This window comes from Lissotriton vulgaris, chromosome 9 (genome assembly GCF_964263255.1).
Source record: "Lissotriton vulgaris chromosome 9, aLisVul1.2, whole genome shotgun sequence".
NCBI lineage: Eukaryota > Metazoa > Chordata > Amphibia > Caudata > Salamandridae > Lissotriton > Lissotriton vulgaris.
Genome location: NC_141697.1, coordinates 17,756,863 through 17,781,670, shown reverse-complemented (window position 1 = coordinate 17,781,670; position 24,808 = coordinate 17,756,863). Strand labels below are relative to the sequence as shown.

At 48.9% G+C, this 24,808-nt stretch overlaps 1 protein-coding gene across 2 annotated transcripts in view; it reads left to right on the top strand.

Annotated features, from left to right (window-relative positions):
• Positions 1-1,805: 1,805 nt before the first annotated feature.
• The window catches only part of BRMS1L (BRMS1 like transcriptional repressor), an 84,328-nt gene continuing 61,325 nt past the window's right edge, over positions 1,806-24,808 (top strand). Inside the window, exons 1-3 of one of the 2 annotated variants that reach the window (XM_086936919.1) lie at positions 1,829-2,030; positions 7,098-7,188; positions 24,229-24,264. In XM_086936919.1, coding sequence (XP_086793045.1) covers positions 1,865-2,030; positions 7,098-7,188; positions 24,229-24,264 — 293 coding nt within the window. In that variant the 5' untranslated portion in view covers positions 1,829-1,864. Of the gene's footprint in view, positions 2,031-7,097; positions 7,189-24,228; positions 24,265-24,808 lie in introns of both variants that reach the window. The other variant, XR_015299862.1, reaches the window with a different exon arrangement.

Genomic DNA, 24,808 nt, shown 5'->3' with positions numbered 1-24,808 from the left:
GTTCATCTAAGAATGGATTTGTCCTCCTGGAAGAGCCTAGGAATCAAGCAGGAAAAAGGGGAACCTACAAGAAAAGAATGGAGGTGAACTTTAAGAATAAATTATGCATTCCATAAGTTATTTAATTTTTGAAGATAGATGCCTGTGGCATTGATAGAATCAGCAGTGTCGGGGAGCTGGTAGAGCACCTATCCCTGGCCCAGTGACTGCCAGAGTGCTCCTCGTTTATTTATGCATGAGAGCTGTCAGACATTGTGAGCTGTCAAGTCCTTCTTTGATGTTCATGTCACCTCATTAGAGCACCTCTACCTGGGCCCAGTGCCTGCCAGAGTGCTCCTCATTCATTCATTCATGCATGAGAGCTGTCAGACATTGTGAGCTGTCAAGTCCTTCTTTGATGTTCATGTCACCTCATTAGAGCACCTATCCCTAGGTCCAGTGGCTGCCAGAGTGCTCCTCATTCATTCATTCATTCATGCATGAGCTGTCAGATATTTTGAGCTGTCAAGTGCTTCTTTGGTGTTCATGTCACCTCATTAGAGCACCTCTACCTGGGCCCAGTGACTGCCAGAGTGCTCCTCATTCATTCATGCATGAGAGCTGTCAGATATTGTGTGCTGTCAAGTCCTTCTTTGATGTTCATGTCACCTCATTAGAGCACCTCTACGTGGGCCCAGTGACTGCCAGAGTGCTCCTCATTCATTCATTCATTCATGCATGAGAGCTGTCAGATATTGTGAGGTGCCAAGTCCTTCTTTGATGTTCATGTCACCTCATTAGAGCACCTATCCCTAGGCCCAGTGACTGCCAGAGTGCTCCTCATTCATTCATGCATGAGAGCTGTCAGATATTGTGAGCTGTCAAGTCCTTCTTTGATGTTCATGTCACCTCATTAGAGCACCTATCCCTAGGCCCAGTGGCTGCCAGAGTGCTCCTCATTCATTCATGCATGAGCGCTGTCAGATATTGTGTGCTGTCAAGTCCTTCTTTGATGTTCATGTCACCTCATTAGAGCACCTATCCTTGGGCCCAGTGACTGCCATGGTGCTCCTCATTCATTCATTCATGCATGAGCGCTGTCAGATATTGTGTGCTGCCAAGTCCTTCTTTGATGTTCATGTCACCTCATTAGAGCACCTCTACGTGGGCCCAGTGACTGCCAGAGTGCTCCTCATTCATTCATGCATGAGAGCTGTCAGATATTGTGAGGTGCCAAGTCCTTCTTTGATGTTCATGTCACCTCATTAGAGCACCTCTACCTGGGCCCAGTGACTGCCATGGTGCTCCTCATTCATTCATTCATGCATGCATGAGAGCTGTCAGATTCTGTGACCTGTTAAGTCCTTCTTTGATGTTCATGTCACTTCTATAGGGCACCTGCCTCTCGCTTTATTTGTAACGGATTGGTGGTATATGAGAGGGGCGGAGGGAAAGAACCAATCACACAGTATGAAAAACTATGACAGATGTGAGGCGTGACCAACTAGGAAGTGGACCAGCTTTCCAATGGGCGCCTCACTTGGAAGAATGGCAAGAAACCTGTGCAATCGGAGCGTGGTTAGGTGTTTGAGGCGGATGGAGCTGCCCAATGGTCCTTGGCGTTAGGCCGATGGGCGGTGAATGTTGGCTAATGGGCGCTGGGCCAGGCCCGTGGCTGTCCAATGAGCGCTGGGCCCAGGCCCCGGTCGTCCAATGGCCGCTGGGTTCGGGCCCCAGCCGTCCAATGAGCGCTGGGTCCGGGCCCCGGCCGTCCAATGGACGCTGAGCCCCGGCCTCGGCCGTCCAATAGGGGACAGGTCTGGGCGCGCGTCCTCCGGTGGGCGGGCCGGCGGCAGCAGCGAGCCCTGGCCGGCCCCGGGACGCGATGCCGGTGCACGCGCGGGACAAGAAGGAGCCCCCCGGGCCCCCGGGCCGCGAGGACATGGAGCTGGAGTACGGGGAGCCCGAGGGCAGCAGCGGCAGCGACGAGGACGACGATGAGGACGAGGAGAGCCCGGGGAGCAGCGGCAGCGACGGGGGCGAGAGCGAGGGTGAGACGAGGGGGGGCACGAGAGGGGGGGGGGGCACGAGAGGGGGGGGCCACGAGGGCGGGGTGATGGTGAGCTGAGGGGGGGCTGGGGGAGATAGCCGCGGCTGAGGGTGTGCCCCCCCCCCCCGACGCCCATGGAGGCTGGGAGCCCTCTGGGGAGGGGGCACGCCCCGATGAGGGATAGAGGAGGGGTAAGTGCAGAGAGAGGGATGGTTGGGTCAAAGGTGAGAGGTCAGGGGCACGGGTGGCAGGATGGCATGAGGTTAGGGTCAAAGGTGAGAGGTCAGTGTCACAAGGGCAGAGGTTGCAGGATGGCATGAGGCCAGGGTTAACGGTGAGGGGGCAGGGGTTGCAGGTTGGCATGAGGCCAGGGTCAACAGTGAGGGGTCAGTCACAAGGGCAGGGGTTGCAGGTTGGCATGAGGCTAGGGTCACACAGGGCAGGGGTCAGTCACAAGGGCAGGGGTTGCAGGTTGGCATGAGGCCAGGGTCACACAGGGCAGGGGTCAGTCACGAGGGCAGGGGTTGCAGGTTGGCATGAGGCCAGGGTCACACAGGGCAGGGGTCAGTCACGAGGGCAGGGGTTGCAGGTTGGCATGAGGCCAGGGTCACACAGGGCAGGGGTGGCAGGATGGCATGAGGCTCGTGTCACATGGGGCAGGTGTTTGCCCCCTGGCTTAAGCCCAGGGTCACACGGGGCGGGGGTTGCAGCATGGCATGAGGCCAGGGTCAAAGGTGAGGGGTCAGGGTCACAAGGGCAGGGGTTGCAGGATGGCATGAGGCCAGGGTCAACGGTGAGGGGTCAGTGTAAACGGTGAGGGGTCAGGGTCACAGGGGAATGATTTGTATGATGGCATGAGGTCAGGGTCAACAGTGAGGTGGCAGGGGTTGCAGGATGGCATGAGTCCGAGGTCACACAGGGCGGGGTTACTGGATGACACGAGGCCACGGTCACACAGGGTGGGCGTTACGGGACGAAAGGAGGCCAGTGTCACATGGGGTTGGGGTTAGGGGACGGCGTGAGGCCAGGGTCACATGGGGTGGGGATACAGGATGGCACGAGGAGGCGACTGGGCAGTAAAGGGCACTGGGGAGCAGGTGGATGGGCCAGGGGTCTGAGGCTGTAGCAGTGAAGGTGTGAGTGAGTGCAAGGGACATGAGAGGAGGATGTGGAGAGGTAGCGGGGTCCTACTTAAGGATGGCGTAAGCATGTGGGGCGTGACAATGGAAAGTAAGGGTAATAACTAAGAGAGGTAGGGGTAGAGGATGAAGCAGGGAGGATGTAGACACAGTGAGGGGTAAGAACCAAGAGAGATAAGGGTTGAGGAGGTGAGTGTGTGGCAGGTAGAGGGTGAAGCCAGATAGGAGGTAGTGACAGTGAGCGGTAAGAACAAGAAGAGGTACAAGTAGAGGCGATGAGGGTGGTGCAGGTAGAGGATGAAGTGGGGAGGAGGTAGTGACAGTGAGGAGTAAAACCAGGAGAGGTAAGGCTAGAGATGGTGAGGGTGTGGCAGGTAGAGGATGAAGCCAGATAGGAGGTAGTGACAGTGAGCGGTAAGAACAAGAAGAGGTACGAGTAGAGGAGGTGAGGGTGGTGCAGGTAGAGGATGAAGCTGGGGAGGAGGTAGTGACAGTGAGGAGTAAAACCAGGAGAAGTAAGGGTAGAGATGGTGAGGATGGTGCAGGTAGAGGAAGATGTGGGGGAGGAGGTAGTTCCCGTGAGGGGTAAGAGCTAGGAGAGGTAGGAGTAGAGGCGGTGAGGGTGGTGCAGGTAGAGGCTGATGTGGGAGAGGAGGTAGTTCCCGTGAGGGGTAAGAGAGCGGACAGAGGAAGAAACACAAAAAGCAGGGCACAGTCAATGAACGGCTGGCATGTGATATTCAGATGTGGTTGGTATGAACAAAGGGGGAGGCATGGGGTGACATTGGGCCAGCATGAATCAGTAAGAGGACACGGGAAAGTGGGACATGGATTTAGTCAGTGGGACAGTGAGAGTTAACGTGTAGATGGCGCACAGATGATGGCGGCCTGTAGGTGGACTATGGGGGAAGAGGGAGAGTGGGGGAGTTCATAGACAGGACACCTATAGGATAAGGAAACAAAGTGATGTAAAGAATGTTTGAATCAATCTCAGCCAATCATTGTCCTTCAGGACTGGATTCCATTTCATTGTTTTTCACCCACAATACCATCCTAGATAGAGGCCATCCATATGCAAATCAGCCTTGATCCTTCTGCATTAGGAGCAGAAACCTGAGTTGCCAGGTCCCTTCCATACAGTAACACAAGCAACCTATATGAGGAGTCCTGTGACATAGTGAGCTGGGATGCCTGGAGTTTGACAGTAAAAGTGTTTAATGTAAGCGAACATGGGTGAGGGAGGGATTAAGGATTGAGACTTGAAATTGGGATGGGTGAGCAGAGCTTGCAGAAGACCTTGGGTAACTAATGTTATTTTTTTGGTACCAAGCCTTGCATTTTGACTTCCACCGTGTACATTTTAGCCTGTAAATGCCTCTTTAGGAAGCACCTGTGGGGGACTGGCAAGGACTTTCGCAAGTCATAGTTATACTGGGCCAGCTAATTGCTTCGGGCCAGATAGTGTTGTAGGGAGAGAATTGGGAATGAGGAGTTTGAGGTGATGAGTAGAGTTGGTGAAAACATAATGGTGAACGGGGGTGAGCCTTGAGTGAGGGGTTGGTAAGCTCATGTGCCCTATAAGGACAGCGAGGGTAATGTTGTTCCTAAAACTCTGCATAGGCTTCCTCTTTTTTGCACTGTCCAATCCAAGCCCTTTCACAATTAATTCATTGCACCTTGCTTAGCATTTAAAGAGGTTCTCAAATTGGACACAAAGGGGTTAAAACTCAGAAAAAGTTACCTATATCTTGAAGATTCATACCACAGTAGTCCAGCAGGGCTGAAAAATTACAAATGAAAATGGCTTTATTGACTATGGTAGCTTTTTCTCCCTTCAGGCATTTTGGTGCCAGTATCGGGCGATCTGATCGACTGGGCGCATTGTTGAACAAAATGTTGGAACCTCCATTACAGAACTCAGGGAATTGGTCCCAGTGTGCTGAAACAGTAAATGAAAATGTAGATAAGAGGGCAGGGTTGGGATACCCTGACGCCCAGGCACTTGTCGGGGAGGGGCAAGGGAGGGATTCCATTAAAATGAAAAAATAATTTCAGGCCTTAGATGCCACTGTACTCTTGCAGAACCCACTGCAGTCCTCCAATGAAGTATTGTGATACTCCCACAGGAGCAGCTGTACAAGCTTCCATCACATGGTACCGACCATTCCCTGAAGAAGCTTGCACAGTACCGCTGTACCATGGGGTGGAAGCTTGCATGTTGAGTAATACAGGAGTACCATGGTATCCGAAAAAATGACAAAAAAAGAGAATGGGGGATTAGAATGTTAAGGAGCATGCATGATGGGTGCGTTGATTTCAGGTTGCCCGAGGTTGTTGGGCACATTCTCAATGTGATTAAAAGAATAAAAAAAGATTTTGGGAGGAAAAAAAATCCTAAAGGTTAATGTGATATAGTTAGGTATGGTAATAAGCACTTGGCGTACATTGAAAAAAATAAAGTAAACTCGCCGATCGTAAAGTTAGAGACATTATAGCTGGGTGTTGAAAAGAACCAATAATGTTTAAAAAACAGAAACCCCCTAAATTCATAAGTTGTTGTTAACTGAGCTACCTATACCCTGTACCCCTACTGTGCATTGCTTATGACCTCACATTACATTACTCATTAACTTATGACATCATTGATGAGTTCACTGACATCATCTAGTCATTGTCTCGGGGTTCTGTAGGGTTTGTGGACTTAATTCAGCACACTAAATCTGGGCAATAGTTTATCACCAATCATGTGGCAGACATAAACTTTGAACACATGTTGGCACAGATGATGGTGTTTTAGAGGATTATGACGGCCTGTAGGCTTTTTTTTTTTTTTGCGGCTTGTGCATTCGCTATCATTTGAGTGACTCGAGCGGGCGGCCGATACACAGGTCGGACCCCTTTCATCGCTATTTGCACTGCGGTTACCCACACCGCTAGTTTACTGAGAACGGGCGACCATTACATTGATCGTTCCATGGTCAACGAATTTGTTGGCCTTCTTTGAATTACCTTATTGTAATATCTTTACAACAGACTACTGATTGGGACAGAACATTGGATACTTACTTCTTTTATGAGCCCTGACGAAGTTCATTTGAACGAAACGCGTTGGCTGAGGTTTCTAATCGGAATAGAAATAAAAGAATTTTGAATGGTATTTGGAGCTTCCGAGCACTCTGTTTGGTGCACCGTCCTTTTGTATATGAACATGTTGGGCACATAGCTTATATGTCAAGTCACCCACATTTGGTGGATGTTAACCTGTTTTTACCGACATTCACCCACCTAAGAAACAAAATGCCTCTATAGACTTTAATAGTCACCCACAGTTGGAAGTCAAGAGGTAGGTACTTCGTTTTATCATCGTTTCATGCAGCCTTTTTCCCTTGTCTCGCCCTAGTCACAGACAACCTTCTTTGGTTTACTATGTTTTTAGGACACCGGCAGGCCCACCCAGGCTTTTTTTTCTGGCACAACGTGTCTTGCTTTGCTGTAGGTTTCTCGGATGCTCTGCCATTTCTCAGCTTGCTCTAGTTTTTGACATATTGTCTCCTTTATCCTTTCCAACCATTTGGACTTGTCTTTCATTCATTCAACAGCCTGGCACAGGTTTTCCCATTACGTCTCCATCTGCAACACTCCTCCTAATGCTGGCAATCCATCCCCTTTCTTCATGTTACTTGTCCTGTATCTTAACACCCCCTCACCCCCACGTTGATCTGTTTCACTCTACCAGTGTAAGTTTTTAAATGACTGAAGCTTCATTTTACTTAGCCCTAACTGCTAGCAACCAGTCTCCTTTTGCACTGCCCTTTTTCCATATGTCCCTCCATTTCCCATTGTTTTTGGGGCCCTTTCTCAACATTCTTCAATGTGCCAGGGTTTCTTTACGACGAGTGCTTCGCTGATTTGAACTTCTTTCCCAACAGAAATGGATGATGAAGACTGTGAGAGGCGAAGGATGGAATGCTTGGATGAAATGTCTAACCTTGAGAAGCAGTTCACAGACCTCAAAGATCAGTGAGTCCAGGGCTGATGTAGGAGGGGGAGGGTGGGTTTCGAGTCTGTGGGGTATTGTGTGGGGGTGGTAATGGGAACTCAGTGTGTTTGTAGGTGAATAGCCAGATGCGTGCTATTCGTTATGTCGTTTTTCACTCTTTGGTTGGAAAGTTGTTGTGGGGAGTATTTTTGCATGCTGGAATTGACGTCTTTAGATAAAACCGGGGGCGCTTATGTGTATGCCGCGCGGCGCGTTGGGGGGGGGGAGGGGGGAGTGTCTCTGTATGCATGCGTGTGTGTAGGTGCGCTCCTGCGTGTGCGCAGCGGGGGGTGCGCGCGTGTGTCTGTGTGTGTGGCTCTTCCTGCCTGAGTGTGCATGTGTGTGTCTGTGGCAGGGGACGTGCACGGCGCCGGGCTGGCCGTGCGCGCTCACGAGGTAGAATCTCCGGCAGGAGACGCTCCTGACAGTCTCCTGTCTACATTCCCCTGAAAGTGATTACATTAGTTGTCTCGCTAGACGCAAAAGCTTCGCTTTTGCGTACGTCTAGCGAGACCTAAAAAGGTCTTAAGTACGAACTGGTCCTCCCTCGGAGGGTCACCCAATGATGAAACTTCAGCCCTCTGCCAAACGTGAATCTACTGCTCTGCACTCCCAAATATGACTCTACTCCTGTGTGCAGGTTATGTTCTCAGTATTTATATAGCACAATAATATGGCACTATAATGGCCTCATCGCACGTTTAACTATCCAGAAGGTTTCCACTTGGGAGAATGTTTCCTGTCCGTCTGTTTCCAAGATGTGTTCCTGCTATTGGGATCTGGTTGTATTCTCGATTAGGCAGTTATTACATTTTCATTGAAGTGTGTATTTGCCTATTAAGGACTGAGAAATAAAAAGTGATGGATGGAATGCTTGAAATAATCTCAGCTACTGGCAAATACTAAGGAGCCTCTGCCAGATAATTTTTTTGCCCACATCAGATTAGACCTAGATATATGCAAATCAGCCCTAGTGCTGCTCCAATGGGAACAGCCCAGTCTAAACTGCCAAGCCAGGCCCTGTCTGAACTGGAAAAGCAACCCAAGACCAGTTTCAGCCTAACTGGGCCATTGGGAGTAGCTTGGTTCCAGTAATACGATATGCAGGACCCACATCTGGGCATACCTGTTGCGTTTAGAAGTCGCACTGAGGAATACAAAACAGTGATGGGTAGAATGCATGAAATAATCTCAGCCACTGATAATTATTGGAAGCTACATGCTAGTCCATCTTTTTTAGGCCTGCCGTGTATACGGGGGACGTTTTTCGATGTACAAGTTCTGTTGAATGTGTACCGTTAGATAATACAGAGTCTGAGCATCATAAAATGCTGTTACAAGCAAAAAGGCCATTGCCTCTGTTGCTATTTTTTTTATACTATGGATTAGCTGTTCGGGATATACTTAGCATAAAACTAGCCCGAATGGCAGGAGAGTTGACGGAATGCTTACACAAAGAGTTCTAATGACAATAAGTCCAGTAATTTAACCGATAACCTAAACAGAAACAAATTTTTTTTGGAAAAGCAGGATTGTGGACAATCGGGTAAATTACACCAAATGAGCAAAGAGAACAACAAAAGCACTTAAAATGGCATTGAAAGTAGGCCACATGAGGAAAACAAAAGCAACACTTTCCAAATCCAGATTGCACCTACTTCTCCTTACCGAAAGAGGCTAGTTTGAGCAGGAGCTCATGCCATAAGCCCCTCTCAAGTTCCTCAAGGCAGGCAAGCACTCGTTCGGTCATTGCTAAAACTCTGGACACACTGGTACCCAATAAAAGAGTGCAAGACATACAAAGCTTGATGGGTTGTTGCCCGGCAAAAGACAAATGATCAGACCTACCTCATACCACCTTTATGTACTCGCCACTCCATGAAAGCCCAAAACTTTATTTTAGATCCCAGTGACGCCTTGTGGATTCCTTTTTCTTTACCCATCCTCCTAATAATTCCAACGGACACTTTGATTTCATTTTTAGTCTGAAACGTCTTAGCTGGGCAAATGACTGGGAGGTAGCAAAACTAAAAATACATTCTAAAATTGACAAGTATGGTGTTTCCACCCACAGACAAACACCGAACCAAGACCTTCAAATTTTTATCAGTTGCGGCGAATACCCTACAGGGACTGCAACACCTTCTTCCTGAACTCAGAAATATGCTAAAACGAGCCCAAGGAGTCCACGTCATGTGACTCGTCCTTGAGGATTAATGTATTTTACTCTGCATCGCGACTTTATGAGAGGGATTAGCTCCCACTCCCGCAGCGTTTATCGTACACTTGCATCCTTCGCTAGGTGACAACAAGCTACACATGCATGCTTCAAATGAATGCCCTTCGGATTCCTGAGCGTTACTTAAGGTTTCTCACGCGAAATTGGCAGCGAACGTGATACCGCAACTCTGATCAATGTCACAATGGCCGGAGCTGCCTTACATTTATCCTCTTAGGTCAGACGAGCACCGCAATTACACAACAGATATACTCTTCAAACAAGAGCACCGGACAGAAGTAAAGTAGCACCACAGATTCCTGCGGTTGCGGGTTTAGTCGGTGATGGTTTTCTGGAGCAAAGACTCTAGCTGGGCACGCGCCTTTCCAATCAAGTGAAAATGAAGAGTTCTTTTCAGGCCATCATTCAGACACTGAAATTCAGTGTTACACTAACTATCCTCAATGCACAGATACATAAAGGGAAACATCTGACGACATGTAGAGCCAGATAATATAAAGTGAAATATATATGGACGGGAGCTCCAAAGTTTAAACAAGAAAAACAGAAGACGGAAAGAATCCACGGACGGAATCCACGGAGGACAGAGAAATCAGCAGCAGCATCCTAAATGCCCCCGGAAGTCCGCCGCGGCCGCCCCGGAAGTCAAGCACGGTCGCCTGTGACGGGGGCGGGGCCACGTCCAGACCGGAAGAGGAGGCAGGCGGAGTCGATGCGTCTCGCGGCCCGTGGCTCCTGTGAGCGGTGTGGAGACCCGGGGCCGCGCTAGCAGGAGGTTGGGCGCCGCGTGCTGAGAGAAGAGTCCCCGACATTGCCCAGGTAAGTTTCAAAAGGCTGGGGGGGCTTGGTGCACTTGTGTGTGTGCGTGTATGCTCGTGTGTGTATGCGACGGTGACGGCGGGGGAGAGGGAGGGGGAGGGGGGGCCTCGGTGCACGTGTGTGTGTGTGTGCGCGCGCGCGCGTGTGTGTGTGTATGTGTCAGGGGGGTGTCTCTGTATGTATGTATGTGCGTGCATGGGCGCTTGTGTGTGTGTATGCGCATGCGTGTGTGGTGCTTGCGCTTCCCAGGAGACAGCGCCTGGCCACAGCGCGCGTTCCCGTTTCAAATCCACTCCAAGGATGCGCGCGGCCGAAACTGTCTCCTGGGAAGCACACTCGCTAACAAAAGATCTCTAGCGGAGACACAGCGCTGACGCGCTGTGTTCGCTACGAGACCTAAAAAAGCTCTAGGACCCACATGGAATATGAAAATTGTCGCATGCTTAGTCCTGCAGTTGGCCAAACAGTTTACATACGGATGTTGTGTAAAAGGAAACACTGCCGATTTCCAGTCGACTCTTGAGATAGATCTGACCAAGTATTCCGCTTTACTTCTTAATGCTGTTACTCTTTTTATTTCTACACCATCTGCTGTGAGGCCACAATATGCAGGTGCAGTGAAAGGCACTGCTTACTGCTGACCCTTTCTAGCATACGGTGACCTAAAGGTCTAGAAGTCAATTTCTTAAACATGTAGTGTATATCCACTTTGATTTATTTGGGTTATAATGAACTTAAAGTGAAAATGTGCTTTTAAGATTCAGTAGCTTTATTATAAAGAGAGACCTGACCATCGGGTCCTCACAGAGTCCGAATTGTACATAACTCCAATCTAATGTGACATAGTGCACACAGTTCACTTTGTCATTGATAAATAAAAACGTCCAACCTTCTGTTTTGTATAAAAAGTGCATTCGGTGATTTTGAGACGCTTGCCTGATATGATATCCACTAATGTACGTGGGCACCTTACAGCAGTCCAGACAACACTTATGGTGATTTAAGAGGTCTTAGACTAACTTAGAAAGCTCTCAAAGTGGTAGCTGTGGAGAGCAGCCTCCAGGCTTAGTCCAGGAGGAGTGTAAAGCAGCTTGTCTTACCAGAATGCTATCTTATAATATTGATTAAGTGAAAAAGAACAACACCAAGTATTTATACAAATATGTATTTATTATATAATACTCTCTAGTATGTACCGATATCTCCAACACGAAGATAAACACAATGCACACAATACTTTAACAAAGAAACCCAGTGAATAGCACAAAATACTCAGTGGACCCCAGAGGGGGACCAAACCACATACTAATAAAATGGTATAAGAACCGTGACTAGGATCCAGACCGGGTCACAAGAACATAAAAGTGCTGGGGAGCCAAGGAACCACCAAGGTGTAGAAAGGAACCCCACGGAGAGCTGTGGATTGTGGAAACGTGACCACATGCTCCGTACAAAACTCTGTGCAAGTCGTGGTTGGATTTTTAAAGATTGTGGAACATGAAGAAACTCTGTGGAAGACAGAAGGTTGGAGAGCCATCCCACCCGTTAATACCCTGGTACACACGTTCCCTACACCAGGGAAGCTGGGTTCGTACGTGTTAAGTGGTGTCGGAAACCGCTGTCGAACCCAATGGAAGACTTCAGGAAAGTGACACTGTGGAAGAAGGAAGAAGAGGAGGAGCAGGAGCCGTGCACAAGCTGTCCCATGAAGGGTGTCAAGTGTTGAGGGGTCTGTGTCCGGCGGGAGTGCCAACAAGCCTTGGCAAATGCAACCAACGCAGGAATCTAAGAAGGAGCAACGTCGGGACCAGGAAGGTCCAGGGGACTCACTAACAGCAGGGGAGTCGGGGCAGGCCTGAGGAATCAGAGGAGCCCAAAAGAAACCAATTTTACCCTCAAGTGGACCCAAAGGCCAAAGGCACTGGAGTAGTGAGAGGACCTCAAGCAGCTCACCAAAAGATACAAGCCACGATGCACACGCTGCTGTGTGGCTGAAAGGCCTGGTCATTTGAGTGGCGGTGCTCAAGGTTGGGGCTACTTGGAGCCCGAAGATCTTTTTTAAAGGAAGCCAACAAGCCTTTGCAACTGCAAGTTGGACGAAGTGCACAGAGGTTTAGTTTTTGCAATCCCCACAAGGGATACTGGCCTCAAACCTGGTGAGATGGCAGGGCAGGCCAATAAGATGGCATGCTCCACCACAGTCCGCTAGAACAACATCTAAAACAAGTCTATTCTGTAAAGTGACCATGTGGATTGATGCTTGTTCTTCCGCCAAGTTTCCTAAGGCTGCAGTTGTTTGATTAATCACTGCATCCATTGTACGAGTGAGGTGACGGACCAGCTTGCTGTTTTGTACTGGGGCAACAAAGAAGAAAAATTCTTTATTAAAGTCTGTATATTGTTCCCATGTGGCCTCTGTCTGATCGACTACAGAGACATCAATGGCACATTTTCTCCTTCTACCAACGTGGGGATTGAACAATTGCAAACCTTGGTGGTATGTTGGGGGAGCTAGAAATACAGGTGGCAAAAGGAAGGCTATATAACAGGTCCCAGACCATTCTGAAGTTAGGCAGTGGTATGCCATAGCTCCACAAACAAAATAAGTATGAAGTGATGCAATGAAGCTGCTTTGGCCCCTCATGGACATTTGCAACACTGATGTACAGTTACTGTGACCCACTAGCACATTGCCTGTACTCTGTACACAGAGAGGGCCAGTAGTCAGAACAACAGAGATAACAGGTGGCCCATTTAGTTTGGATACACATGTTGCTGCATTTCCTCTACTATATTCTTCCATCTCCAAGACGGTCCCCATTACTTGTGGGTCCCTGTCTTCATTGGGATAGCATACTTTATTCAGTTTGGCGTTGAGGTCGCCCACATCCCATGTTTCTGAGAGGTTAAATTTGTAGGAAGCATATAGAAGCTCTAACCAAGCTCGGCATGAGCCATTGTGAGGAAATGGCAGTGGGGCAACGGGATTCCTTTTATGTTCTGATGAGGAGAAATCTTGCCACAAACCCAACAGTTAGTAGCATTGCTTAACTGGTGTGTCTGATGGCAACATTTGAAGAAATGAGTTGTTTCTCAGATTTTGCCGAACCCCTGTTCATGTAGTGGCAAATCGAAATAATGGTGTTTCTTTGTTGCAGGCGATGTAGCAGTACTGTTGAGCCAGGAAGCCCCAGGCATTACTTCCTCCACTACCCACATACGCAAACAATCAAACATATCCTGTCTTACTCGTCCTTTTGAACAAACACTGGCGTACTGAACCTTCTTAGAATCAAATGACCCATTTACTGGCCACTGCAGGTCAGGTTCTTTCTTTGTGTATTTGTTCCACAGCGAGCCATACATTATGGGACAAATAACATATTTTATATACACATCTCTATTTGGGGTCCCCTCTGGGGGAGCCGGCTGACTTTGTTCCAAAACAGTCCTAGTACTACAACAGCAGCACCATTTAAGAAGTGTGCTCAAAGCAGGCATGCTTTTACAAGTATATGTAAAATATTACTTATCCAAACAAGTTTCAGAAGAGAAAAATCCCCCCAATACCTCCCTTAAGTCTTTGCAAAGAATGAATGCCAAAAACAAACCAAACAATCAAGAGTGCCGCATCAGCGACCTTACCAAACAGAAGTCTTCAACTCCCACCTGCTGATCTCTGGTCGACCTAATGGTCACTGCAAATTCACCAAAGAAGCCCCAGTCGAGACCGGCCACCACCCGGAGGCTTAAGTCCGGAAAACCGTAAAGTTCACGTCAGCTGCAAAGACGAGGGTCTTCTCATGCAGTGCGATTCCTCAGTGATAATTTCGATCTTCCGCCGAGTCCACTCCTTCGGACGGCCGCTTCTCCGATGGGGTCCCACATTGGGCGCCAATTGTGGAAATGTACCCCCGTGAGGGCAGACAGGTGCAGGGTCACCCTCTCGTCCATGGGACCAAAGACTAACAAAAGAGAGATCGGCACTGGAGTGAAGTAAAACAAACCAAGTTTATTAAACACTCATGAGTGGGACTGAGACCGGACAACACTCTGAAGTGCTGTGGGAGGAAATACATTGAACACAAAAACCATCACCCTTGTATACAGTTTGTTGCAGTGTAATCGCATGGGAAGAAAAACTGGAGGAAACGGGTTTAAGCACGAAAATAGCTACAGACAAACAGCAGATGGATGACCAGGTGGTCGGGAGATGAGGAGGGGGAGTAAGGAATGTTTATGGCGGCAATTAGCAATCAATTGATAACATCTGAGAGTCAGGTGCAGCTGCAGCCCCCCAGCACATACATCAGATTGACCATCAGAGAGGTCCGCTAAAGTTAAGGACACAGGCTGGGTGAAAAGGCAAACAGCAGAGAGTAAAATGAACGTGAACGAAATGGACGCGACAATCAAAATGGCTGCCTCTTACAGTAACATAGAATTTACACTTTTCCACAGACCTTTTTATCATAAGCTAAGACCGCTTTTGTCCCTTTTTAAGGGGCTTAGCGTACCTCCTCAACAATTTGCACTTTTCACACCATACCCCAGACCATGCACACAAATATAGTCACTCCGCGACCAAAAATTAGGGTGGTGGGCGATCTCAGTCAGCCATGAGAGGGGAGCAGTTCATCAAACAGGCGTCACCTGGGGTACATTAAAATGGTCTCAGCAGACAATAATGCCTACATGTGGGCGCACATACTGTCTAGCAGGCAATGGGTCACGCTTTATGCAGGCGTCATCGTGTCCGAGAAGTGGCCTCTTACTAGTATTTGCTGCTGCAGACTCTTCCCTGTCGCAGGCACTGATCACTCAGATTGTCAGGACAGCCCAGAGAGCCAGGACCCACCACGCCCCTGATGGCTCATTTAGGAGCTCTGATCAGCTCCACTGTAGCTATGTGCTCCCATCAGGGTGCCACACGGGCGAGAACCTCAGCGGGGGATGGATGTTGCTCCCCTGGCCCCCCGCACTACCACCGCCAGCCTGCTCTGTCAGGTGACAGGCCCCTAGGCTCTCCCTAGGCCCCTCTCAGCGCAGGGCCTCCGGGGACAGGCAAGCCGACTTTACCGCAGGGCCACAGGTGGCAGCTTCCAGGCCCGCTATCTGTGCCGCCACCACTGATGAGTCCGCAGCCCCCATCCCGTCTGGATTCACATTGGGTGCCGCAGCCTCCCGGGGGCAGCATGTTACTCAAGCCTGCGTGTAGGCCCACAGCATCCAGGCCCTCGCAGGCCGAGTCAGGTAAACACTGCCTCGCTCGTTTTCAGTCACCTCTGCTCCTTCTTTCAGGTCGACCAGGATCAGCTCAGCTTGACCTGTTCACACTCTGGTAGAGAGAGGAAGTCAAGGTGCAATCAATGATTGTGAGGTGTCCTGATCACATGGATCCAAAGTGGCCCAAAATATCACCCGCCACCATAGTGCTTGACAGTTGGTGTGAGGTTATTGAGGGGATACTGTTTGATTTTCGCCATATGTACATTTAATTTCAGCCAGAAATCTCCACTTCTTCCTTGCCTGTTAAAAGGTCATTGTTCCGCCAGTCTTTGGGTTCACTTGGGTTCTGGTTTGTACATCTTAATTCCTGCATAAATGTGCTTAATTTTTTTGTTTTTATTAAAGAGAAAAAGGGTTTTCACATGGCTGCACTTCCACGAAAGCTGTAAGTTTAAAATCTTCTGGTGGTAAAATCTTAAACTCTAACAATTACAATATTTACTCTAGACTGTCCAGCCCTACATGTAGAGTTTGGGTTCTTTCTGACCTCTATGAGCATCCTAAAGTGAGGTCACTGAGTTTTTTTTTTTTGTGATGATCCCACATCAGGGTAAAAGGTATTTTGATGTATTGCCCACCAGGTAGATTGGCAGCAATCTTGAAGTTTCACCTTTTGTAAATATTTCTGACTCACAAGTGATGGACTTAATGTTGCTTAGAAATGGTTTTATGACACTTCTAGACTGATGAGCGAAAGCTATTCTTTCTCTGAGCTCCTCACAGATGTCTTTAGATCTGGGCCATGTTACCACAAACCAGAATGCTCCAGACCCTTCTGGCACAGTCTCATTTTATATAAAGATTATAGCACTTCTTAGCCAAGTAATTTATTGCACTTTTGTAGCAAAACCTGTTTTTAATTGCCTTTTTAACTGACATGAAAGCAGTAAAGCTGAACTTCTGAATGTTAGCAGTGTTTCAGAGTGACACTGGGCCTGTACTGTGGTGGTTGGGGTCGTTTTCCACTAGTGTCCTGGGGCTCTGCATACTGGGCCAAGCACAGCTTTTTCTGCACTTTACTCTCAGGGCAGCGAGGGTGCGCAGTCACTGACTTCTTCTGGAGGGTAATAATAACAAAGTGATTGGACGTATTATTAAATTGAGTTTCTTTAGAACAGAACCCTTTTTGACAAACCGGGTTAGGTGTTTTTATTTCACCTTGTACTTTCAATGTTAGTTTTTTAGCATACAAACAAGACAAAAAATTCATGTCACATGTACCGGACATACATACACATTCCACAATACATCAAAAAATAAATGAATGCATAAATACACAATAATTTACATTTGGCCAACACATGACAAAAACATAAACAACAAGAAATGACCAGTCCTCAAATTAGAAACAAAATTGTTGCGGTGCAGGCTTATTTATAATTTACAATGCTGTAACCTGCTACAGACAGCTAGTCGGGGATAAAGATACAACTTGCAAAATGCCTTATTTGCACACTGCGCGAATCAGTGGAATAGTGGTTATTTCGTCTAGCTGTATTGGTCGACACCTTTCAGAACCCTATTACCATTGAAGGGTTCTCATCAGGACCAGGACGGGCTCTTTCGTACGAAAGAGGTAAGGTCAAGAGATGTTTGGTATTCAAGATCGGATTATGTCGTAATCTGTAAATATATTTCTATTCTTTTGCAAGTGGAAGCCAACGTGGACTTAATTTCCTGCAAAGTACCCGTTGCTGGAAATATGGTGTGATAAAAGGTCCCCTCTTCCCCGCAGCCTCTCGGGCAGTAGGGATGCTCAACCTTTCCTATCTTATGTAAGGTGTGTCTAGTGTAGTAGGAGCGGTGTAGAAATTGGTAACTGCACCACTCTAAGTCGCAAAGGTATACCCACCTCCCTTGGGGATGCTAATGCTTCCTGCCATTTTGAATCGTCGATTTCATCAAGATCGTGTGCCCATTTATCCCTCAGAGGTCCCGTTGGGTCAGGCAGGTTGTTTATAAGTTTACGGTAGGTTAGAGAGGTTGCCCTCTTTGGCATGTAGTCTGTCAACAATCTATCTTCCATTGGGGACGCCTCTGGGACCTCTGAACCAGTCGGCAATGCCCTCACCAGAGCGTGTCGTATCTGTGTGTACCTGAATAGTTCAGAGGGGGCCAGTTCGTACTGCTGCTGTAAGCTTTCAAAGGAAACCACTTCCCCATTCTGCCACATATCTCCGACCGTTGATATCCCAATATCGTCTCAATGGTTAAAACCCTTAATGTACCTGAGTTTTCCTAGCCGTTTCATGTCCCATAATGGAGTGAGCCGGGTTATCACTCCCTGCCACCCTAATATTGCCTGAGCTGTATGCCATAATCCCAGGGTATGACGTAGCGGTCCATACATTGCCAGTGTCAATTTTTTATCATAAAGGGGAGCTAACATGTCCCTCACACCCAGCTGTGCTCTATCTGCCTGTAATGGCGGGTCAGACTGTGGGAGATGTACCCATTGATTAATCACTTTTAATTTGCTTGCCCAATAATAAAGTTTTATATCCGGAAGCGCTATCCCACTGTCATACCAACCACGCACTAGCTTGGCCTGTGCAATACGTGCCGGTTTATTGCCCCACAGCAGACTGGAGACCTGTGCTGCGATAGCTTTGAAGTAGGAAGGTGTCACTAGGTATGGTGTATTCTCCAAAATGTATATGAACCGCGGTAGGGCCATCATTTTAAAGAGTGCTGCTTTCCCCAGCAAGGTCAGCGGTAGTTTTTCCCAGTGACGTATCTCTTTTTTGAGACGTTCTAGCGGCCACTGCAAATTCTTAGTATAGAATTCTCCTGGGTCTGTTGTGATGTGGACCCCTATGTATTTTAACGTATGATCCACTGTTTTAAGTTGGCAATTGTCAGGGAGACGTGGTGGTGGGCCGTGCAGCACCTACATGATGTACTTGGACCAATCTAACAGACTGATTATGGAGCGCCTAGGATAGGTCAAATATAACAAGCTATCGTCGGCGTATAGGGAGATACGATCCTCCCAAGTATCGGTCCACTTAAGGCCTCGTATCATTGGATCCCATCGTATCCATATCGCTAGTGGCTCTAGTACTAGCTATTGGGCCTCGTATCATTGGATCCCATCGTATCCATACCGCTAGTGGCTATAGTACTAGCGCGAATAATAGCGGTGATAAAGGGCAGCCTTGACGCGTGCCTCTCGCTAAGGGAAAGTCATCAGAGATGTGACCATTAGTGGGAACATGCGCCAGTGGTTTGGTGTAGAACATCTGAACCCAAGAACAAAACTTCGGACCGAACCCTAAATGGCGTAGTACTGCGAAGAGAAAGGGCCAATGGATTATGTTGAACGCCATATGTGCATCTAGTGATAGCACCACCGCTGGCTCCTTCAAGTATGCGGAGCGTGCAAGCACCCCGTGCAACCTCCTTGGGTTGAGCGCTGTGTTTCTGCTAGGCATAAAGCCTGACTGGTCTGGGTGTATGAGCTTCGTCCGGTGCGGCTTGAGCCGGAGTGCCAGCAGATTTGCGAGGATTTTAGCCTCTGCATTTATGAGGGAGATAGGCCGATACGAGGTGCAGCTATCCGCAGGTTTTCCAGGTTTTAAGATGGCCACTATGGTGGCCGTGCTTTGGTCCGGCGGGAGCTCTCCCGCCTGTAGACTCTCAGTGAGCATCTTCAGCAGGTGGTGCGTAACGGAACCAGCCATCTTCTTATAAAATTCGATAGGAATGCCATTAGGTCCTACCGCCTTGCTCGATTGCAGTGCCCTAAAGGCTGCTTGTATCTCCTCTGCCGTGAGGTCAGCCTCTAAGTCCTGCGCTTCTTCAGGTGTCAATGTGGGCATGTCAAGGTCTTTGATATAAGTCAGTGCCTCATCTACTGCTATTGTGGAGTCCGAGGAGTATACTGTCTGGAAGTGATGTGCGAGTGTTCGCACTATTGTGCGCAGGTCAGTCGAGGGTCGCTCCTCCCCATGTTGAGCTGCGCTATCCACCTGTCACTTTTTTCCTTTTTATCTAGCCACGCCAGTAACTTCCCTCCCTTGTCGCAGATATCGTATATTTTCTGGCGCGTGTGCACCAGTTGCTGTCTAGTTAGCTCCGTCAGGTGTGCTTTATAACGTTGCTGTGCGAGGTGTAAATTGTGTGTGGCGTCGGGGGTTGGGTCTCAAGTATGTTGTGTCTCTGCAGTAGTCAATTCAGACTCTAGGGTCTGCAATTCCAGCTGTCCCTCTTGTTTGTGAGCTGTGATGGAAGCTACAGCCTGTCCCCTGATGACTGTCTTAAACGCTTCCCAGAGAGTAATTGAGGAAGCAACCGACCCTACATTGTCGTGAAAGTAGTGCTTCGTTGCTTTCTGGAGTTCCCTTCTGATCTTACGGATTTGAAGGTAACCAGGGCGCATTGGATATATTCGGCGCAGTTTCTGCCGGTGGCTGGTGTATCTGAGCAATAGTGGGGAATGGTCAGAGATGCCCCGTGGTCTGATTTCTATATTGTTGACCTGTTGGAGGCTACCCATCGAACCTAGGAAGTAATCTATTCTTGTGAGGGTATTGTGAACACTGGAATAATATGTGAATTGACGTTCTGTGGGGTGGTGTCTTCTCCATATATCTATCATTCCCATTGCCTCCATGAAACTAACCAGGCACGAAGTGCCGGTAACACCCGCCCTCAGAGGGAACCTGTCCATGGAGTCGTTTGCAACTGCGTTAAAGTCCCCACCTAGGAGCAGCTACCCTACCGGGAGTCCAAGCAGGAACGCGCACAGATCCGGGAAGGCCACCGTGTGTAATGCTGGCGGAATATAAACCAAAACTATATTAAGGGACCTCCCCTTCCATTGGGCGTGCACGACCGCAAACCACCCCGATCCTTCAGAGTTAACTTCTTTTATTATCAGGGGAAACTGCTTCTTCACTAATATGCCTACCCCCCTGGAGCTAGATGTAAATTCGGAATGTACCGCCATCCTATATCCCCACCTGTCTAGTGCTTTGGTGGACGTGTCCATGAGATGTGTTTCTTGCAGTAGTACCACTGCCGGGCCTTCTTTCTCAATACTTTGTAAGACCAGGCCATGCTTAATTTTATTACCCAGCCCTTGCACATTACATGTAAGTATTGAGAGGGATGGCATCACGGTGTTGGAATCTCCCATTGCGCCAGTCTGTGCGCCGTCCTCCATCGCTATGGACTACCGATCTATAGATGCAAGTGACTTGTTTCAAAGTGGCTCTTAAGTGTGTCCCTGAGTGTGTTAGTGCAGCATAACCAGCTCCATACTGATCGATAGCATATACCAGATACAAAAAACTTAAACAGTCCCTGCCCCCCAAACCCCCTCCCTGCCTTGGGGACCCAGAACTGCCCGCCTCCCCAACTCAGCAGAGTGCTCAGAACCCCAACCCTGGAACTTACTTGCATGCACCAGGGTGGGTAGTCCGAGGAAGACCTTTCAATCCACACGTCCCAGAGTCCTGAGTCATCAGCAATTCTATTGCAGTCATAAAATCGAGGTGGATTTGTCGCAATTACTATGTCGAAGCGAGCTATGAAATGTTTAATTGTGGACATTTTCCCCAGCGGGGAGGTGGTACTTCTTAAAAGGGCTCATTCTCCTGCTTCCTTCTGTGATTGTTCCTCGTCCCTTTCGTCCTGTGCAACGATCTCCGGATCATCTGTTCTTACCAGACGTCTTCTTTCCCTCTGCGCCCTTCCGGGTTTTCCGGCCGTTCGCCACCCTTCAAGCCAGTCAGTGGGCTCCTCCGGCGTGTCGAAAAAACAGGTTTTTCCGTCAGCGACTACTCTGAGCCTCGCCGGGAATAGCATGGAGTATGGCAGTTCACGGGCTCTCAGCGCCTTCTTGACCTCTAGGAAATTTCTGCTGCGCTCCGAGACTGCTGCTGTATAGTCAGGGAAAAATGAGATTGTAGAGTTTTGCACACGGACGGGCGGTGCCACCCTGGCCGTTTGAAGGATAGCGTCTCTATCACGAAACTTTAAGATACGGGCCAGTACTGGACGTGGGGGGTTGGGGGGAGCAGGCCTCGGCCTGCCATCTGGCACCCTGTGCGCCCGCTCCACCGATAAGGTCGATAGTCCTTTTGGCTGCAGGCGTGTTTTTATGAGTTCTTCAATGTACAGATCCATAGCGGGGCCCCTTTCCGACTCCGGAAGCCCCGTAAATCGAACATTGTTTTGTCTGGAGCGCCCTTCCTGGTCATCCAGTTTCGCCGTTATACGCTTGTTCTCCGACTTCAATTGTGTCACCTTCATAATCAGGAGTGTGGAGTCTTTGGAGACGGTAGTCGTCACTTGTTCCACCTCCGGTACTCTGGCAGACATTTTCTGAAAGTCCGCTCTTAGGAACGTAACATCAGTCGAGATGGATCCCACCGTAGTTTGTACTTTATGGAGGGCCTACATGATATCTTCTAACGTCACTTTGGGACCACCTTCATCCTCTTTGGTTTTAGCCGCCTGTTCCTTACGTTCTGGTAACGGAGGGAAGTCTTTAGTATATGCAAATGTGTCCAGCTTACTTTGCTGGTTCGCGTGGGACCCCTTGCCACTCAGTTTGTTTTTCTGTGTCGTTCAACCCCCTAAGCAAGAGATTCAATAAATGCATTGGGGGCCTCCAATCCTACCGCACCAGGGAGATCTCCCGCCCAGCACTGCACGTGATTACCGTGTGTTGCACCGTTCGTCTTCACACCAGCACCTTCACCGGGGGGCAGGGGGGAGCAAAGGGGACCACATGACCACTGTAGGATAAGTTCCAATTATACACCTCTTCCAGGCTGATCTACTACATTGGCCTTCTTCTAGCCGGGCTGCCACTTAATGTCACCCTATATCCCTGAGACTCTCAAACAGTAGACTCATAGCTCGGGGGCTAGCTTGATGGTTCCCTAGGTGTCTCACCGATTTCAGTGGTGCTTAGCCCCAGCCTTTACTGCTCCTGAGTAGTGTCCATCATCACCTCCACCGGAGAAAAAAGTCGGGGGCCCTGTCCCGCCAAGGACAAGCGAAATGTAACTGTACAACACTTGCGCCACAGATCAACGTTTGTGTGTACCACCGTGGCGTGTAGCACCGCTCTAGTCTCCGCCGCCATACTTGGTCGACTGTATCGTGGCAGCTTTCATATGCAGGCAGTTTGGTGTCTCGGGCGCTTTATTCACAAGCGCTCCTCGAGGGGAGGGGGGCGGGCGCGAGTATTCACTGGTCCCGTCCCAAAGTTAATAGGCTTCTCCACCGGCCCTGCCCTCCGCAGTCCTTCGGCTCGTGTGCTCACACCGCCTACAATCCGGCCCAACTAGCCGCTCGCGAGGGCCCTCCACCAACCAAGCTTACGCTCCCAGCACTCGGCGGCAGCTGTGCAGGTAGGCCGCAGTCCGCTCTCCCCGGCACCTCCGGAACTGCGGCGCTGCGGCCTCTGTTATGCGTGTTGTCCGCCTGCTACTGGCCTTGGTCCCCAGTGTCTCGGGGGGAGGGGAGGGGGTCACCAGGTCACCTCCAGGGGTAGTCTCGAAAATGTAGTCCCCGGCTGCTGCACGCCGGGCAGGCCGCAATCTGTGTCTCTTCGCAGCTCCGCCCAGCACCCTCCGATCTTCACCGGCGCTGGATCGCTGCATACCGCTTCGACTCCTCCACCGTATTGTAAGTTCTGGACACAATTTTAAGTGCGGATCAATGTGCGGATCGCTGGGGAGACGTTCTCACCCTTGGAGCCCCTTTAGGCTGAGGCCATCTTGTTCGGCTGCTCGCCACGCCCCTATCCTGCACTTTTTTAATGAAGAACCTGTCTCGGCCCTCCAGGGCCAAAATAAACATCAGGATACCAGATACGTATGCAGGTGGGCATTCAGGGTAAAGGAACCACCCATATACCATAAAGAGGGCATTCTCATCCCAGCAGTTTCATCACCAGAATTTTTGTCTCTAAGGTCTTGCTGTGGTGAGGACTAGGTGGACTTTGGTATACATTGTGTAAAACAATGCAATCTTAGGATGGAGTACTTTCTCTTGCTTCGCCCTATGTGTTTTAAGTATCGGCCCTCCCTTGTCAGGTTAATTGTGTAACCCACCCATTTGGTTGTCTTTGGAATGGTAAAGCCTGTAAGATCTCTTACAGCAAGGCCTCTGCATGCTGCGTTTTTATGATCCCCAAAGGTCCGTTTATTTCCCTCTTGCCCTTTTAGAAGAGAATGTTAAACTGAAAGTCCTTTGATTCCAAATGTTTGCCTTTTGACAGCCATATGAGTTTGATACAAAGCACTAAAGAAGCCCCTGGCATAATGCTGCATGTTGAGAATTAACAAGTATCTTGTAGCTTTCATTATAACTTGAGCCTCTGTGTTCTTTTAATGACAAAATGTTCAGACTATATTGGGCTCAGGAGGTTTGTGTATGTGGCAGGGGGTATTGTGATGTGCACAGAGCTGGTTCCTTTAGACTAGAATCTTTCCTGGTAATAGAAACAACCTTTTTTTTTGTATAAGTCCTCGTGAAGTCTTTCTGGGCATTTGAGATCCTGGTGGTCTTTAACTTTCCCTATGTCTAGAGGCGGGCTGGTGGGGGTCCTGTCTTTGAGTAGTGCTCCCTTGTTGGCTCTTTTTGCTGATCTAGAGTGACCTCTCAGGAGCATGTTTTCGTTTTCTAAGGCTTTCCATTTATATTCTCCTTGTAGTGCAGCGGCGACCCAGTCTGAAGAACGGGCTGTCGGGTAAGTCTGCACACCACCACATGGTGCCTTCACACTGAACCCACTTTCATGAATCTGCCCTGCATCTGTTCCAATGCACTCCGAAAGCTTGGTTGAGGGTGAAGGTCCCAGGTGGTGTTTGGGTGGGAGGGTGGCTGCTCCCTCCTTTAGTGTAGCTTTCGATCATGGGAAGTAGGTGGTCGATGCAGCTTCGTGTCCTCTCTTGGGTATACTTCAGTCTGAAGCCCATAAACCAGAGATAGATTATTCAATCTTCAGGTCGGAGTTGGGCTTTTTCACCCCTTTTGGCACTCCCTGTTCCATGGTGTTACAGATAATCTTGGGCATTAATTGGGTGCTGACATATCACCATGCCAAATGACACAGCAACTCCTTTTTAGCATGTAGACCAGTTCCAACACATGTAGAGCTAAACAAAATCCTCCACAGCTGACCTAGGATCCATGCAGGTGAGTGCAATCTTCCTGCACCCACAAATATTTGTGTAAAAAGTTAACACCTAATTGGAAGTATTCACTGCAAGTTGACATCATTTAGTGTTTTT